Source organism: Lithobates pipiens, unplaced genomic scaffold (assembly GCF_037356315.1).
Source record: "Lithobates pipiens isolate NorthernLeopardFrog02 unplaced genomic scaffold, aLitPip1_a1.2 Scaffold_18, whole genome shotgun sequence".
NCBI classification, from domain to species: domain Eukaryota; kingdom Metazoa; phylum Chordata; class Amphibia; order Anura; family Ranidae; genus Lithobates; species Lithobates pipiens.
In genome coordinates, this window is record NW_027507758.1 from 46,249,623 (window position 1) to 46,264,664 (window position 15,042).

At 48.5% G+C, this 15,042-nt stretch overlaps 1 protein-coding gene across 2 annotated transcripts in view; it reads right to left on the reverse strand.

Annotated features, from left to right (window-relative positions):
• Nucleotides 1-15,042, reverse strand: part of PRKCE (protein kinase C epsilon) — a 569,674-nt gene that overhangs the window by 246,079 nt on the left and 308,553 nt on the right. For both annotated transcript variants that reach the window (XM_077485651.1, XM_077485652.1), the window contains exon 3: nucleotides 5,571-5,730. In XM_077485651.1, the coding sequence (XP_077341777.1) occupies nucleotides 5,571-5,730 (160 nt within the window). The remainder of the gene's footprint in view (nucleotides 1-5,570; nucleotides 5,731-15,042) is intronic.

Below are 15,042 nucleotides of genomic sequence, written 5' to 3' on the forward strand. Positions count from 1 at the left end.
ATGATTAAGGCTTGACGGCTGAAACTATTTTGGCTATTTTGAAGCTAGTGTACATGCTTTTGCAATAAATGAAGATAGTTACCAGATGCCAACCCAAGTGCCAACCATTCCTGCTACAATCCAAAGTAAAAGCAGCACCTGTAAGGGACATGGCTGCGAACTAGGTGAATGACTTATAAATATCGTAAATAGCTGTTCTGAATCATACTTCTACATATCCCCAAGATTAAAGTGTATATAAAGCCACATTTTAATTTTATCTCTGACAAGTTGGGAAATGTCAAAACCCCTGTCTTGTTTTACTTTCTGTGCCCCAAATGGGGAGTTTCAACCTCTATCTGTTCTGGCGACCATTGTCTCCGATTCAATAATGGTAAATCCAAAATTTGACCATCAGACAGAAAAAAAGAGCAGTATCGGTATCTTCCACTGGTTACACCTGTTATGTACCAACAAAGCCATTTTTAACGTTCACTAGCACTCGCCTCCGATTCCCCACTGTGGCATTGGGACGAGGTATCCTCTCCCCACACCTGCTGTCACAATTAAAAGGGTTCTGTGAATGAATGAACTACAAGCCCCACCTTCCACCTCGACAGAAGGGTTTAACTGTCAGTGAAGGTAGTTTGTTGATTGTTCCTGCTCTTTAGTAACTATCTTCAGTGGCCTGACATTGGACCTATGATTTAGTGATTGCAAGTGCAATGCTTTACAAGCTCAATTAGAAAAGAAAATAATATATGCACAGTTTTTTTACATGCGAAATCACGTGTATAATTTATTATTTTACAAAAGGTGAACGTATCCTTTAGGTTTTGGGTTGGGTAGGGAAGGGTTAGATCTCTTCTCACTTCCTGCTGGGCCTCCAGGACAAAAAGTACAGACACAGCCTCAATCTGCACAATGTGTAGCTGGCTGTTGCAGCTCTGCTCGCTTTCCATTATGAGGATTTCACAGGTCAGAACTGCAACATCCAGCTACACATAGTGCAGATCAAGGTTTTATCTGTACAAGAATCCAATCTCCGCTGTGTGCAGTGCGGGTACGAGCAGCTCTGCTTCATGTCCTGTGTGACGCTGAGTACAGTAGGAGACTGGGGGGAGCTTACCAATCCTGGCACATCATCCATTGCAATGGAGGGGGGGGCACCACCCTCTAGATCCAGCTGTCCTCAATGCCACGTCTGTGTGGCCCCCCACCCCGGGACTCCCTATAGGGTAAGAGCTCCTGGCGGGAGATAGCAGCAGAGAAGCCGATCAGCAGGCAGTGTCAGTGCAGGATGTGGAGCGGTTGGTCCACCATGGCTGAGGATTGGCACTGGACAGAGCTGGGACCTCCTGACCACCGCAGCAGAGCTCTGGCTGGGCAGGGCAAAGGAAAGGGACAGTGGCTTCCAATCACAGGTGGGCACACTGGGACACAGGCAGAGGACTGAGCTGTGAGACCTAATTAAAGACCCTTCTGCCTTAGAACAGTGCTGACAACCTGAAAGATACCGCCCAAGGCAAACGCCTTGTTTGCCTTGGGATAGACCTCTGACTTTAATATAACTTCCATGCTGATATTTATGGTGAGTGCTGTAATAGGTTTGCTTAGTATGTTTTTTTGGTGAATTTTTAATAAAGTGCATATGGGTTGATTTACTAAAACATGTTTTTTTTTGTCAAAGCTTAATTGAACAAGCTGAAGTTAGAAGCAGATTGGCGACCATGCACAGCTGCACCATTTTGCACTCTTGGTACAATAATTAAAGAGGAAGTAAACCCATCCATAAAACAGTTTCATTTCCGGCACATGCCGGAAATGTAACACTCCCATTGGTTGTGCTCTCAACCAAACTGTCAAACCATCCAATGGCTGGTGTCATAACTGGTCACATGTGCAGCATCATGGCAGTTGTATATTAAACAGAGGCAAAGATGGCAGTTTCCTTGGCTGAAAACGATAGGGGGGTCTATTTACACTTTAAGGCTGTATTTACACTAGCCTTTCATTTTTCATAAACGTGTGCAAACTTGTCTCAGGGAACCCCTGCTAAACTTTACCATATCTACAACTCATGATACATTAGTGTGATGGTCAGTGGGAAGAATGCTCCTTACACTTGTAGTCACTGGGAAGCATTCCCCCGTTACAAGTAGCTAAAAAGATCAATGGTGGCTACCTCGGGAGGAACCCTGGTTGAGAAACCCTGGCCTATAGTGTGAACGCAGCCTTGGTGGTTAGTGCCTGCTAGCAGTGGAGTTCCTCAATCTGAATCCTGTCCAAAACATGATTTGCATGGAGTCTGCATGTTCTCCCTGTGCTTGTTTCCTCCCAAACTGTAAAAACATGGCAGAAGTTGAATTGGTTCCTGTCTCAACTGCTCCTAGAATGTATGAATCTGAGTGACTGAGGGACTGATGCGAATGTACAATATGTAAATGGCCAGAGCTAGATAAATACCTGTAATAAATAAATACATGTTACATGGTGGAGTTGCACTCTATTTGGAGATGACCATGATCACTAAAGCAGAAATTAAACTTTTTTTTTTCACTTTGTCTTTTCAAATACGTCTCCTGCACTGGCCACAGTTGACGAATGCAGCTTCCAGGAAGCCGCCTGAATTGAAGACGCTCTTCCTGTTATGTATTGTGGCAGGATTCAGACGTCAGTAGGATAAATGCACAGCAGAGGAGACTTGTAGTGTGATCCTTTCTCTTCAAGCATACTGCAAAGGAAGAACTGTCTGACCCCCGCACTATAGCCAGGTCCCCCCAGGCAGCTCCAAGAGAGTCCGTTCCTGAGAGCTTAGCAGCAAAAAATACCACACTAATCATGGTGTTCTCTCTTGCACAGCAGCATTCATATAAGTATTGCTGTTCTGTAACTGAATTGGCTGCCTAGGGACAGATGTGGATGAATTAAAGGCTGCTGATAAAAATACAGATGGGTCACTGGTGTGTCATCCAAGATATCTTCTTTAGTCTCAGTTCACACTGGTGCAAAGCGGGAACCAGCGAGATTTCTGTGCAGGTTCCTGCATGGCATTTGACTTGCAGGCAGTTCACACTGCTCTCTGCGAATCGCTGCGGGTGTCAATGTAAAGTTAATGACACCCCCAAATCGATTCGCAGAATGAAGTGCGAAATCAGAGGGCATCAGATAGCATGGGTCTGAACACCCATGCTATCCTCAGCTACCTGAATGTGTCTTGGGACGCAACCCTTCTCCAGCATGCACCTCCTGCCAAAGATGAAGGCTATCAATTAAATATTGGCCTGCTTGTGAGCAGCATAGTTGGAACGTTGGTAGAAGGGGGAGCACGCTGACCAACACACTAGCTCAGCAACACGGCCACACACAAGAACTGGTCCAAGTCCTTCATTCCCTTGGTTACCTGGAGGAACCATTTGTGATTTTTCAACCTGATATTTCTTTAAATGGACACAGCCAACCAGGTTTTATCTCAGTGTATATGGCCAGGAGCAGACACACAGGGTTCACAGGAGTAGCCATTACGAACGGGCCTTGTGTATGCCTAGATAGGAGGAATGCCATGGGCGGCTGAGACTGAGCTCCCCGAACTCAGCCGAATTGTAAGGCCTCAATTTTACATAGGGCCCACAGATCCTGGCCCCCACCCTATGTTAATGAGTATGGGGTACATTGTACCCCTACCCAGTCACCCAAAAAAAAATTTGTCAAGAATGAAAACACTACACAGGTTTTTAAAGTAATTTCTTAAGGTAGCTCTGGCGTCTCTTTCGAATTTCTTCTCCCTCCAGCAATGTCTTCATCCTCCGGTTCTTCTCCCTTTTCCGCTGATGTCTTCTCCGCCTCCGATTCTCCTTCTCTCTGCACTGTCTTCTCCCCCTTTCCAGTTCTTTTCCTCTCTCCGCTGTCTTTTCTGTCTGTTCTTCCTCTGATGTGGCCTCGATGCTCTTTCTATGTTTAATGCTGGGTCCACTGTGTGCCAATACTTATATAGGCATGGGGTGCTGCCACCCGGTGATGTCATCCGGAGGCCCCACCCCATTGTGAAATCCCCCTCCCATTATGCATTGGGTGGTGACGTCATAAGGGGCAGGGCCTCAGGATGACATCACATGTTGGCCACGCCCCATGCCTATAGAAGTAATGGCACATGGCAAACACAGCATTACACTGGGAGAGAGCGGTGAGACAACATCGGAGGAAGAACAGAGGGTGAAGGCAGCGGAGAGAGGAGACCCAGCACAAGCAGAAGACAGCAGAGAAGAAATGAAGAGGGGGAGGAGACAGCGCAGGAAGAAGAACCATAAAGGCGGAGAAGACATCAGTGGAGAAGGGAGAAGAAATGGAGGATGAAGATATCACCGGAGGATGAGGATATCGCCGGAGGAATTAGAAATTCGAAGAGATGCTGCAGCTGCCTTAATAAATTACTTTAAAAACGTGTGTAGTGTTTTCATTCTTGACACTTTTTTTGTGTGAATGAGTAGGGGTATAATGCACCCCATGTTCATTCACATAGGGTGGGGGGCCGGGATCTAGGGGCCCTCTTGTTAAAGGGGGCTTTCAGATTCCAATAAGCCCCACCCGCAGACCCAGACAACCACCATCCAAGGTTGTCGGGAAGTTGCCCTCGTCCCCATCAACATGGGGACAAGGTGCTTTGGGGTGGCACCCACCTGCCCCATGTTGAGGGCATGTGGTTTGGTATGGGCCTGCTGGGCTGCATGCTTGGATAAGGGTCTGGTATGGATCTTGGGGGGAATCCCACGCCATTATTTTTTGGCATGGGGGTTCCCCTTAAAATCCATACCAAACTAAAGGGTCTGGTATTGTCTTGGGGGGGGGGGACCCCACGCCAGTTTTTGTTTTTTTCCATTTTGGTGAGGGGTTCCCCTTCAAGATCCTCAGCACAAACACCCCGCAAGTCGGATCATCATGATCTGACTTCTGATGCGACTTCTATTCATATCAATGGGCTCCCATAAGGCAGAGAAACGCTGCAAAAAGCTAGCACGGCTAAACGTGTGTTAATGCCAATGCAAAAAGCTACTAAAAGCATGTTTTTACAGCCGCCTTTTCCTGGTGCTGGTATTGGCTTTGCAGCTCCTTTTTTTTTTTTTTTTTACAAACGTCCCGTGTGCATGAGGTCTAAATTGGCACTGTGGGGAGCTCGTCACTCACAGTGCTTAGACCTAAAGTGAAAGCAAAGTGTGTGCGGTGCTCTGTGTCTCCTCCTAAAGTGTAGTACCCGGCAGGAAGAAAAGAGGTAAAGGACTGCCGTTTTTAAAAAGGCTATCTGTATGTATGTGCGTGCGCATATGTATGTGTGCATGTGTGCGTGCGTGTGTGCGCACATGTGTATTAATATATGTGTGTGTTTATTTAGGAGTGGGTGTGTGTGTGTGTGTGTGTGTGTGTGTGTGTGTGTGTGTGTGTATACAGTATATGTGTGTGTGTTTATACATGTGTGTTCAACTACAGCATACTAATGTTCTCACTAAAACATGAAACTATCCCTTAGTAAAGCTGGCACAAAGCATTCATTGATACAAAAAAAAACTCCCATAATGCACCAAGGTCTTGTAACTTACCATATAAAATCTCTGCAGTGTGAGCAGTACGTTGGTTGCCTAAGGTATGTTGCCATAAATTTGTGCCCATTAACCTGATGGACCCTACGCCGCACTGCACCCTGCCGTTTTCTGGGGCGCATTCGCTCCCTGAAGACCCGTTCCTCATTTTCTTTTTGAGCTAGGAAAAAAACAAAAAACAAAGTCAATATGTGGCTAAACAGCAAAAAGAAAAACAAGGGCTATAAAAGTTATTCAGGCCACGCTCAAACTAGATACAAGAACAGTACAAATGTATTAGTCCAAGTTCTGAAACTTCACAAGAATGGGATCACAGAACCACATGGTCTTATGGAGAATGGGTGTTGGTGCGTACATTTGAAAATATGCATGCTGTAAAACTGCCATTTAAAGCTGAATTCCAGGAATTCAGCTCTTTTAATAAAAAAAAAGGCAGCACACTATAGGTCAAGTCCAGAGAGGTGCATGACACCTTCTGGGCCTAGCTCTATTATTTACATCTGACAGCTTTAGGCGCGGTTCACACAGGGGCGGCACGACTTGCAGCGCGACTCACAGACGCGACCTGCACACAATCAGCGGCGACTTCTGTATAGAAGTCAATGCAAGTCGCCTGAAGTCGCCCCAAAAATAGTACAGCAACCTTTTTTCTAAGTCGGAGCGACTTGAGTCGCTCCTATTAGAACGGTTCCATAGTACAGAACGGAGCACGACTTGCCAGGCGTCTAAGTCGCCTGGACAAGTCGCCCTTGTGAACCGAGCCTTGTAGTACTCCCAGAAAACAGCTATCGCCGGAGTTCTGGTAGCCCGACTCTGATCCTTCTTTAGAGGGCTAGATAGGTTAGTCTAAGATTGTGGATGTCTGTAGATGTAGAGATTTTAGTGTTAAGGTGGACTTACTAGTGATGGCCGAACGGTTCGCCCGGCGGTCGTTTCGCGGCGAATTTCCGACTTTCGCCGTCCGCGGGTTCGAACGCCTTTTTCCGTCGTTCGCCCCGGCGGACTTACGTGTTTAATGTATACAAGAACTTTAACCTTTCGTGACACGTTTATCATGTGTTACAGGACAACCAATTGAGACATGACAGCTCATGGACACTTGGACATTCCCCCTAACCTATAAATACACCCGATCCGGTGGCCATTTTACATTCTTTCTTCTGTCACTGTAGGGAAAGGATCCTGTGTGGAGTAGGGACAGAGAAAACGCTAGCTATTTGGTACACAAAAGTTCTTTTCAGGACTGGTATAGGTGTTAGGTCAGCAGCCTGAGTTTCTTTTGTCAGTTTAGATAAAGGGACAGAGCGCTGTATGCTGCTATTTTAGGGACAGCTCAGCCAGATTAGTCTTTCTTCATCATCATCATCATCATCATCATTAGCTGTTACTATCAGGTCCACAAAAGAGCTGTTCCAGCTAATCGTTCCAGCCTACTCTTTTTTGCCAATTTGTATAGGGACAGGCAGGAAGCAGTGTGTCAGGCAGTGAGGATAATTTTAAAGACTTGCTGTTACTATTAGTTCCACAAAGGTTCTTTTCAGGACTGGTATCAGTGGTACGGTAATAGGCTTGTACACGTATAATATTCTTTCTTCCAAATATAGAAAGAATATTATACTTGACTGCTGCCCTTCTGCTGCAGTCTGCTAATCATTCACAACTCACTTGTTCCACAAAGCTCTTTATCAGGACTGGTAACTTGGTCTGTCTAGGGTGCTACGGTACATAGGCTTGGGTGCGGTACAGTCTGCTGTTCTGTAAGGACCGCTATCGGTCCACAATACATAGGGTTGCCGTGCACTACTGCTGACCGCTGCCCTATACTGCAGCAGTCCTTCAGCGGTATAGGGACTGACGCACAGTCTGCTAAACACTAATACACAACCTGCTTGGTCCACAAAAGTTCTTATAAGGACTGGTAACTTGGTATAGGGTGCTACGGTACATAGGCCTGAGTGCGTTACAGTCTGCTGTTCTGTAAGGACCGCTATCGGTCCACAATACATAGGGTTGACGTGCACTACTGCTGACCGCTGCCCTATACTGCAGCAGTCCTTCAGCGGTATAGGGACTGACGCACAGTCTGCTAAACACTAACACACAACCTGCTTGGTCCACAAAAGTTCTTATAAGGACTGGTAACTTGGTATAGGGTGCTACGGTACATAGGCCTGAGTGCAGTACAGTCTGCTGTTCTGTAAGGACTGCTATCGGTCCACAATACATAGGGTTGCCGTGCACTACTGCTGACCGCTGCCCTATACTGCAGCAGTCCTTCAGCGGTATAGGGACTGACGCACAGTCTGCTAAACACTAATACACAACCTGCTTGGTCCACAAAAGTTCTTATAAGGACTGGTAACTTGGTATAGGGTGCTACGGTACATAGGCCTGAGTGCGTTACAGTCTGCTGTTCTGTAAGGACCGCTATCGGTCCACAATACATAGGGTTGCCGTGCACTACTGCTGACCGCTGCCCTATACTGCAGCAGTCCTTCATTGGTATAGGGACTGACGTACAGTCTGCTAATCACTAACACACAACCTGCTTGGTCCACAAAAGTTCTTATAAGGACTGGTAACTTGGTATAGGGTGCTACGGTACATAGGCCTGAGTGCGTTACAGTCTGCTGTTCTGTAAGGACCGCTATCGGTCCACAATACATAGGGTTGCCGTGCACTACTGCTGACCGCTGCCCTATACTGCAGCAGTCCTTCATTGGTATAGGGACTGACGTACAGTCTGCTAATCACTAACACACAACCTGCTTGGTCCACAAAAGTTCTTATAAGGACTGGTAACTTGGTATAGGGTGCTACGGTACATAGGCCTGAGTGCGTTACAGTCTGCTGTTCTGTAAGGACCGCTATCGGTCCACAATACATAGGGTTGCCGTGCACTACTGCTGACCGCTGCCCTATACTGCAGCAGTCCTTCATTGGTATAGGGACTGACGTACAGTCTGCTAATCACTAACACACAACCTGCTTGGTCCACAAAAGTTCTTATAAGGACTGGTAACTTGGTATAGGGTGCTACGGTACATAGGCCTGAGTGCGTTACAGTCTGCTGTTCTGTAAGGACCGCTATCGGTCCACAATACATAGGGTTGCCGTGCACTACTGCTGACCGCTGCCCTATACTGCAGCAGTCCTTCAGCGGTATAGGGACTGACGCACAGTCTGCTAAACACTAACACACAACCTGCTTGGTCCACAAAAGTTCTTATAAGGACTGGTAACTTGGTATAGGGTGCTACGGTACATAGGCCTGAGTGCAGTACAGTCTGCTGTTCTGTAAGGACCGCTATCGGTCCACAATACATAGGGTTGCCGTGCACTACTGCTGACCGCTGCCCTATACTGCAGCAGTCCTTCATTGGTATAGGGACTGACGTACAGTCTGCTAATCACTAACACACAACCTGCTTGGTCCACAAAAGTTCTTATAAGGACTGGTAACTTGGTATAGGGTGCTACGGTACATAGGCCTGAGTGCGTTACAGTCTGCTGTTCTGTAAGGACCGCTATCGGTCCACAATACATAGGGTTGCCGTGCACTACTGCTGACCGCTGCCCTATACTGCAGCAGTCCTTCATTGGTATAGGGACTGACGTACAGTCTGCTAATCACTAACACACAACCTGCTTGGTCCACAAAAGTTCTTATAAGGACTGGTAACTTGGTATAGGGTGCTACGGTACATAGGCCTGAGTGCGTTACAGTCTGCTGTTCTGTAAGGACCGCTATCGGTCCACAATACATAGGGTTGCCGTGCACTACTGCTGACCGCTGCCCTATACTGCAGCAGTCCTTCATTGGTATAGGGACTGACGTACAGTCTGCTAATCACTAACACACAACCTGCTTGGTCCACAAAAGTTCTTATAAGGACTGGTAACTTGGTATAGGGTGCTACGGTACATAGGCCTGAGTGCGTTACAGTCTGCTGTTCTGTAAGGACCGCTATCGGTCCACAATACATAGGGTTGCCGTGCACTACTGCTGACCGCTGCCCTATACTGCAGCAGTCCTTCAGCGGTATAGGGACTGACGCACAGTCTGCTAAACACTAACACACAACCTGCTTGGTCCACAAAAGTTCTTATAAGGACTGGTAACTTGGTATAGGGTGCTACGGTACATAGGCCTGAGTGCAGTACAGTCTGCTGTTCTGTAAGGACCGCTATCGGTCCACAATACATAGGGTTGCCGTGCACTACTGCTGACCGCTGCCCTATACTGCAGCAGTCCTTCATTGGTATAGGGACTGACGTACAGTCTGCTAATCACTAACACACAACCTGCTTGGTCCACAAAAGTTCTTATAAGGACTGGTAACTTGGTATAGGGTGCTACGGTACATAGGCCTGAGTGCGTTACAGTCTGCTGTTCTGTAAGGACCGCTATCGGTCCACAATACATAGGGTTGCCGTGCACTACTGCTGACCGCTGCCCTATACTGCAGCAGTCCTTCAGCGGTATAGGGACTGACGTACAGTCTGCTAATCACTAACACACAACCTGCTTGGTCCACAAAAGTTCTTATAAGGACTGGTAACTTGGTATAGGGTGCTACGGTACATAGGCCTGAGTGCGTTACAGTCTGCTGTTCTGTAAGGACCGCTATCGGTCCACAATACATAGGGTTGCCGTGCACTACTGCTGACCGCTGCCCTATACTGCAGCAGTCCTTCAGCGGTATAGGGACTGACGCACAGTCTGCTAAACACTAACACACAACCTGCTTGGTCCACAAAAGTTCTTATAAGGACTGGTAACTTGGTATAGGGTGCTACGGTACATAGGCCTGAGTGCAGTACAGTCTGCTGTTCTGTAAGGACCGCTATCGGTCCACAATACATAGGGTTGCCGTGCACTACTGCTGACCGCTGCCCTATACTGCAGCAGTCCTTCATTGGTATAGGGACTGACGTACAGTCTGCTAATCACTAACACACAACCTGCTTGGTCCACAAAAGTTCTTATAAGGACTGGTAACTTGGTATAGGGTGCTACGGTACATAGGCCTGAGTGCGTTACAGTCTGCTGTTCTGTAAGGACCGCTATCGGTCCACAATACATAGGGTTGCCGTGCACTACTGCTGACCGCTGCCCTATACTGCAGCAGTCCTTCAGCGGTATAGGGACTGACGCACAGTCTGCTAAACACTAACACACAACCTGCTTGGTCCACAAAAGTTCTTATAAGGACTGGTAACTTGGTATAGGGTGCTACGGTACATAGGCCTGAGTGCAGTACAGTCTGCTGTTCTGTAAGGACCGCTATCGGTCCACAATACATAGGGTTGACGTGCACTACTGCTGACCGCTGCCCTATACTGCAGCAGTCCTTCAGCGGTATAGGGACTAAGAGTTTTGTCACAGGGTGATTTAAAAAATGACAGGCAGAGGAAGAGGCAGGCCCTTCCGCAGGGGTGGTAGGGGTAGGGCAGGAGCAACAGCCTTGAGCCAAAGTGGGAAGTTGCAGAAGGTGCGTTCAATTACTTTAAAGGACGCACCAGACTTGGTTGAGTGGCTCACTCAGCCTTATTCTTCTGCACCCTCCTCATCCTCTCGATCTGCACCCTCTTCTTCACTCTCTGCTATGTGCACCCCCAAAGACACTACCACCAACAACACCACCACCACCACATACCTTCCGCTTGAGTGCAAATGGGGGCCTTCATGCTCCAGTGTTTTAATAGGGACCCCCGTATAAAAAGCATGAGGGTCAAGGACCAGTACTGGGTGGCAACGTACTTAGATCCCCGGTACAAACACAAAATGGCGGAAATGTTACCGCCGTCGCAGAGGGCTGTCAGAATGCAGCACTTCCAGGCCTTGCTTCGAGAAATGCTGCATTCTGCTTTTGCGTGCGCTGGCAGAGGAGCAATTCCCACTCCCAGAGAAGGATTTGCGGGTACCAATCCAACAGCGCCTGCAAGAAGAGGCCGGTTTGAAGATGTGTTGGTGACTTCGGATATGAGGTCATTCTTTCAGCCGACCCATCGACAGGTGTCATCCGGATCCAGCATCAGGGAACGCCTAGACCGTCAGGTGTCCGACTACATTGGGTTAACGGCCGATGTGGACGCTCTGAGGAGTGATGAACCCCTAGACTACTGGGTGGGCAGGCTTGACCTCTGGCCAGAGCTTGCCCAATTTGCAATCGAACTGTTGGCTTGCCCCTCATCCAGTGTCCTGTCCGAAAGGACGTTCAGCGCAGCAGGGGGGATTGTGACCGATAAGCGTACTCGCCTAGCTCACGACAGTGTTAACTACCTCACATTTCTAAAAATGAATGAGGCATGGATCTCGGAGGAATTCAACACATGTGATCAGTAGACCATGTATATGTCTATAAACAATTTTTGGAATCAAGCACACAGACCTTCTTAATTCATTTGGCTCACTTCCCTGACCCAAAAAAGCACACCGTACTATATGCCCCTACCCTCCTCTTTGAAGAGGTTGAGCGGTGTCATATTTCTACTGGGGCTGCTTATTATGAGGGGTTCCCACCATCCCTGTGCTGTGCTGACTTCCTCCTGGGTGTTCTTATTATGAGGGGCTCCCACCATCCCTGTGCTGTGCTGACTTCCTCCTGGGGGTTCTTATTATGAGGGGCTCCCACCATCCCTGTGCTGTGCTGACTTCCTCCTGGGGGTTCTTATTATGAGGGGATCACACCATCCCTGTGCTGTGCTGACTTCCTCCTGGGGCTGCTTACGGTGCTGCTGTCAGCGCTGTATGTCACGGAGCTGCTGTCAGCGCTGTATGTCACGGAGCTGCTGTCAGCGCTGTATGTCACGGAGCTGCTGTCAGCGCTGTATGTCACGGAGCTGCTGTCAGCGCTGTATGTCACGGAGCTGCTGTCAGCGCTGTATGTCACGGAGCTGCTGTCAGCGCTGTATGTCACGGAGCTGCTGTCAGCGCTGTATGTCACGGTGCTGCTGTCAGCGCTGTATGTCACGGAGCTGCTGTCAGCGCTGTATGTCACGGAGCTGCTGTCAGTGCTGTATGTCACGGAGCTGCTGTCAGCGCTGTATGTCACGGAGCTGCTGTCAGCGCTGTATGTCACGGAGCTGCTGTCAGCGCTGTATGTCACGGTGCTGCTGTCAGCGCTGTATGTCACGGAGCTGCTGTCAGCGCTGTATGTCACGGAGCTGCTGTCAGTGCTGTATGTCACGGAGCTGCTGTCAGCGCTGTATGTCACGGAGCTGCTGTCAGCGCTGTATGTCACGGAGCTGCTGTCAGCGCTGTATGTCACGGTGCTGCTGTCAGCGCTGTATGTCACGGAGCTGCTGTCAGCGCTGTATGTCACGGAGCTGCTGTCAGCGCTGTATGTCACGGAGCTGCTGTCAGCGCTGTATGTCACGGAGCTGCTGTCAGCGCTGTATGTCACGGAGCTGCTGTCAGCGCTGTATGTCACGGTGCTGATGTCAGTGCTCTGTATTACGGTGCTGCTGTCAGTGCTCTGTATCTCCTGCACCCTCTTGTTTGCCTACCCTGGTCCCTGACCTTCCCTCTCCTCCATTGCCTTCATTAGCTCCATAGTCCTGAATTGTCAGAACAATTTCCCAAATAAAAAAAAAATGCTTGTAGTTATCGATCCCAAATTCACCTCATACATGTATTATGCTATTGTCCAGGTGGTGGGACTACGTGCTACCCCCTAATAATTACCCCGTGGCCGCAAATTCGACCTAAAGGTTTGCGAAATTCGCCTCCCATTGAAGTCAATGGAGCCCGCGGCGAACGGTCGTTTTCGCGAACGTTTGTGTCCGTTCGCGTTTCGCGTTCGCGAAACGTCCCGTCGGAAGTTCGTCCATCACTAGGACTTACCCTTTAAGTCCGAGGAGCAGCATGACATCTCCTAGGCCTATTTCTATTATTTATATCTGACAGGTTTATTGCTCTGCTGGGAATTACACTCCAGATACTCAGGGCTGTAAGAAAGGAAAAAGGCACACAAAGCAGCTACGCTACCCTCCCCTCATCCTGCCCAGTCACAGAAGCCTTGGTATTATGTGAACACATTCACAAAATACAAAGGCTTCTGTGAATGGGCAGCAGAGTGGAGGGTAGCGTAGCTGCTTTGCGTGCCTTTTTCCTTTCTCACAGCCCTGAGTATCTGGAGTGTAATTCCCAGCAGAGCAATAAGCCTGTCAGATATAAATGATAGAAATAAGCCCAGGAGATGTCATGCACCTCCTCAGACTTAAAGAGGAGGTCCACCTAAAAAATGCAATATACTGCAGCTGCTGACTTTTAATAAATGGACACTTACCTGTCCCAGGGTCCAGCGTTGTCGGCAGCCGAAGCCGATCAATCGCTTGGCTCTCGGCAGATGCCGCCGCCATCCCCGGTGAGGGAATCAGGGAGAGTGAAACATTGCGGCTTCACTTTCCGGTTCCCTACTGCGCATAAGCGAGTCATGCTGCGCGTCCTAACTGGTCCCCGCTATATCCTGGGACCCGTGTGGGGGGGCGGGAAGAGGCGTGACTCCCGTGGGAGTCTATGCCCGTAAGTGAGTGCAAATACCTGAATTATACTGGTATCTGCACCTCCCTGCCCCCTGAAAGGTGCCAAATGTGACACTGGAGGGGGAGATGGTTCCGAAAAGCGGAGGTTCCATTTTTGTATGAACCTCCGCTTTAAAGAGTAAGTCCACCCTAACACTACAACCTCTACATCTACAGACATCCACAATCTAAGACTTATCTATCTAGCCCTGTAAAGAAGAAATCACTATACGTACCTTTTTTTAAGCCAATCCGGTCCCATGCTGAGCTGTAGCAGCGGCTTTGCTGTGGAGGCTTGTGCAGAGGATGCAGCAAACAAGGGAAGCCCCATAGAAAGTCTTTGGATGACGTCACTTCTCATTAATTTCATAGCCGTTGTCGGCTGTCTCCTCTGCAGAACTTCCACCACTGGAGACCGGACCGGCTTCAAAAAAGGTATGTATACGAATTCTTCTTTACAGGGCTGGATATGTTAGTGTTAGATCGTGGATGCCTGTAGATGTAGAGATTTTAGTGTTAGACCCCTTTCACACTGGGGCGTTTTTCCAGGCGTTTTTCAAGCGCTTTAGCGTTAAAAAAAAAAGTGCCTGTAAAGCGCTTGAAAGAAGCCTCATCTGCAATCCCAATGTGAAATGTCAGCGCCCGAAAAATGCTCATAAAGCGCCGCTTAAACTAGCAGCGCTTTACCAGCGTTTTTCGAGCGTTAATGGGGCGCTTTTAACCCCTGCTAGTGGCCAAATAAAGGGTTAAAAGTGCCCACAAAACGCTGCTGCCAATAGCGTTTTTCAGGCGTTTTACAAGCGCTTCCCATTGATTTCAATGGGAAGGGGCGCTTTAGGAGCGTTGTATTCACCGCTCCAAAAGCGCTGCAAAGAAGCTGCATGCAGGACTTTTTTTGATGCTCTGCCAGCGCAGCGCCTCAGTGTGAAAGCACTCGGGCTTT